Source organism: Eimeria mitis, genomic scaffold (genome assembly GCF_000499745.2).
Source record: "Eimeria mitis Houghton genomic scaffold, Emh_scaff1301, whole genome shotgun sequence".
In the NCBI taxonomy this organism is placed as follows: Eukaryota; Apicomplexa; class Conoidasida; order Eucoccidiorida; family Eimeriidae; genus Eimeria; species Eimeria mitis.
This window is the reverse complement of record NW_013568662.1, coordinates 8,415-11,928: the sequence shown is the minus strand read 5'-3', so window position 1 is coordinate 11,928 and position 3,514 is coordinate 8,415. Positions and strand designations below refer to the sequence as shown.

General features: G+C 54.8%; 1 protein-coding gene across 1 annotated transcript; it reads right to left on the bottom strand.

The window, feature by feature from the left end:
- Nucleotides 1-501: 501 nt before the first annotated feature.
- Nucleotides 502-3,300, bottom strand: EMH_0034150 (zinc finger (C2H2 type) domain-containing protein, putative; the record flags this gene model as incomplete). The annotated part of the gene is given in 3 exon segments (XM_013494840.1): nt 502-2,552; nt 2,556-2,876; nt 3,102-3,300. Coding segments are annotated over 3 exon segments (2,571 nt in total).
- Between the last annotated feature and the right edge of the window lie 214 nt (nt 3,301-3,514).

The following is a 3,514-nucleotide window of genomic DNA, read 5'->3' as shown; positions in this document are numbered from 1 at the left end:
GCTGCTGCTATAATAAACTATAATAAACACACAGCGCACTCCACTGCGGCGGTGGTACGACCTGCTCCTGCTGCAGCTGCAGCAGCAACTGGCGCTGCAGCTGCTGCAGCAACGGCTGCAGCTGCTGCAGCAACGGCTGCAGCTGCAGCAGCAGCGGCTGCAGCAGCAACTGGCGCTGCAGCAATGGCCGCAGCTGCAGCAGCAACTGGCGCTGCAGCTGCTGCAGCAACAGGATCGGCTGCTGCTGCTGCCTGCTGCTGCTGCCTGCTGCTGCTGCTGCAGCAGCAGATCCTGCCTCTACTGTAGCAGGAGATGCTGCCTGCTGCTGCAGCAGCAGCAGCAGATCCTGCTTCTGCTGTAGCAGGAGATGCTGCTGCTGCTGCAGCAGCAGATCCTACTGCTGCAGCAGCAGCCGATCCTTCTTCTGCTGCAGCAGTCGATCCAGCAGCAGCAGCAGCAGCAGCAGCGGAGTGTGGCGTTGCTGCTGCATGCATGCAGCGTTTAGAACCCCCTGACTTCTTTGCTGCTGCTGCTGCTGATGAGGTGCTGCTGGTCTAGCTTTGCTTCCTCCCATTCTGCTGCTGTTAGCGGCGGCAGCCCGCTCAGGTGTCTACGCAGGTTGCATGCATGTCTGCTGCTCTTGCAGTGTATACGCAGCTCAGCTGCATCCTTCATACCTTCGTTGCAGCAGCGGCAACGAACCCGGTGCTGCTGCTGCTCCTCCTGCTGCTCCTGCTGCTTCTGCTGCTGCTGCTGCTGCTGCTGCTCCGGCCTAGCACAAGAACCAGCTGATGGCTCGGACTCCTGCTGCTGCTGCTGCTGCTGCTGCTGCTGCTGCTGCTGCAGTGGTGGCGGCATATCCCTGCAGAGAAGGCTGAAAGCATCGCGCGTTAAACTGTCGTCGAATTCCTGCTGCTGCTGCTGCTGCTGCTGCGGCTGCTGCTGCTGCTGCTGCTGCTGCTGCAGGCGTTGCTGCTGCTGTTGCTGTTTCTGCTGTTGTTTATGTAGTTTTTTCTGATGCCGTCTATGGTGTGGTTGCTGCTGCTGATGCTGCTGCACTTCATTGTCTTGTCTCTTGTGCTGCTGCTGCTGCTGCTGCTGCTGCTGCTGCTGCTGGTGCTGCTGTCTCCTCCTGTGGTGTTTGTGTTTGCTGCTGTCTGCTGCTGCTTCTTCACTGGCTGCAGCTGGCTGATGAACGCATGCAGATGCATGCAGGGGACAGGGGTTGCGAGGGTAAACCTTCCGCTGCTGCTGCTGCTGCTGCTGCTGCTGCTGCTGCTGCTGCTGCTGTCTCTGTCTTCTGCCTCCTCTCCCCTTTCTTTGGGCTCTCGTTTGTGTGTCTCCCCATTCCTCATTATCCCATTCAGCGCAGCAGCAGCAGACCGAAGGTTCTTTGCTGCTGCTTCTGCTGCTGCTGCTGCTGCTGCTGCTGCTGCTGCTGCTGTTGCTGTTGCTGTTGCTTTTGCTGCTGCTTCTGCTTCTGTGTTTGCTGCTGCTCCTCCTCCTGCTGCTGCTGCTGCTGCAGCAGCTGCAGCACGTTGCTGCAGATGGATGTCTGCTGGGGTCCAACATTAATTTATCTAAGCCAAACCGACGCAGCAGCTCCTGGCCTGTGTCGTCATGCAGCTGCAGCTGCAGCTGCTGCTGCTGCTGCAGCTTCAGCAGCTGCTGCAGCAGCTGCTGCTGCTGATCTACAAGCACAAAATGAAGACATCTATTTGGGTCCTCTCGCTGCATGTTTTGTTCCTCCATTAACTCAAGCTGTCGCTGGTGCTGCTGCTGCTGCTGCTGCTGCTGCAGCAGCAGCCGCTGCTGCTGCTGCTCCTGGTATCTTCTCTCCTCTTCTGCTTCTCTTTTATACAGCTGCTGCAGCTGCTGCTGCACCCGTTGCCGCTCAATGAATTCCTCCTCTAATATATGCTGCTGCAGCATAAGACGGTGCTGCTGCAGCAGCAGCTGCTGCTGCTGCTGCTGCTGCTGCTGCTTCATTTCGTTACTTATTCTCTCCTCCTCTTGTCTTTGTTCTTCGTCTTCTTGCTGCTGCTGCCTGAACCGCCGCAGCATTCTCTTTTGCTGCTGTCTTTCTTTTTGTTTTTGTTTTTCTTTACCTTCTCTTTCTCTTTCTTCTTTTGCTGCTTCTTCTTGCTGCTGCAGCTGCTGCAGCATCCTCTGCTGCTCTTGCTGCTGCTCCCGCTGCTGCTGCAGCAGCTGCTCGTCCTGCTGCGGATCATATAAACAGCTCCAAGAAGCAACAGAAACAGAACCACCAGCAGCAACAACCTTCTCCTCGAGCTCCCTATACACCGCAGGCGAGGCTAAGAAAACAACACGCCACTGAATAGGCTCTGCTGCTGCTGCTGCTGCTGCTGCTGCTGCTGCTTCTTCTTCTTGCTGCTGCTGCTGTTGATGATGGTGATGGTGGCGCGGCTGCTGCTGCTGCTGCTGCTGCTGCTGCAGCAGCGCGTCTACTGTAGGTTCTTGGGACTCTATGTAGCCAGCACAGTCTCTGAGTATGTAGTGCAGCATAGCAGCAGCAGCAGCAGCAGCAGCAGNAGCAGCAGCAGCAGCAGCAGCAGCAGGAGCTTGCTGCGTGGGTTGCGGCAGCGGTAACATAAGAGAGATTTTTATAAGTCTTCTTCGTATAAGCTGAGGATACTGCTGCTGCAGCAGCAGCGCCGCATGCAGAGCCTGGGCCTTTGCATGCAGCCGCAGCCGCACAGAGAAACCCAGCTGCCGCAGCAGAGCAGCAACAGCAGCACGAGATAGAGGCAGCAACGTTGCTGCTGAATACACCAACTCCACCACCAGGGTCACCACATCATCATACAGCTGCCGCAGCTGCTGCCGACGCTCTAACTCTGATACTTGTAAGTCACCTAACATATACACACAAACCCTAAACCCTAAACCCTAAACCCTAAACCCTAAACCCTAAACCCTAAACCCATATAAATGAGCAGTACGCTATACACCCTGTATATAATAAAAAGTAAACAAACAACTATAAAGTATACACTATATATAATAATATTAATACTAAACTCCAAGTAAACCCTAAACCCTAAACCCTAAACCCTAAACCCTAAACCCTAAACCCTAACCTTTTTCTAGTATTCTGAGGATGCATGCGTGTTGGTCGTCTGTGCCGAAGTATCGCTGGAGCTCTGCTTTGCGCGCGAGCTCTCCCTTTGCAACATTCTGAAACACTGCATCCACCTGCAGCACCTGCAGCAGCAGCAGCAGCAGCAGCAGCAGCAGCAGCAGGGACAAGAAAAAGAATAATACAAAACGATAAAGCATGTAAAGACGATAAAGAAAAGTACTCATACATACTACTAACTCAAAACAGAAACACAAATCCTGCTGCTGCTGCTGCTGCTGCTGCTGCTGCTGCTGCTGCTGCTGCTGCAGTATCTGCACATGCTGCTGCTGCTGCTGCTGCTGCTGCTGCTGTTGCTGCTGCTGTTTTTTCTGCTGCTTCTAGCAGCGCATGCGTTGCTGCAGTGTGGTGGGG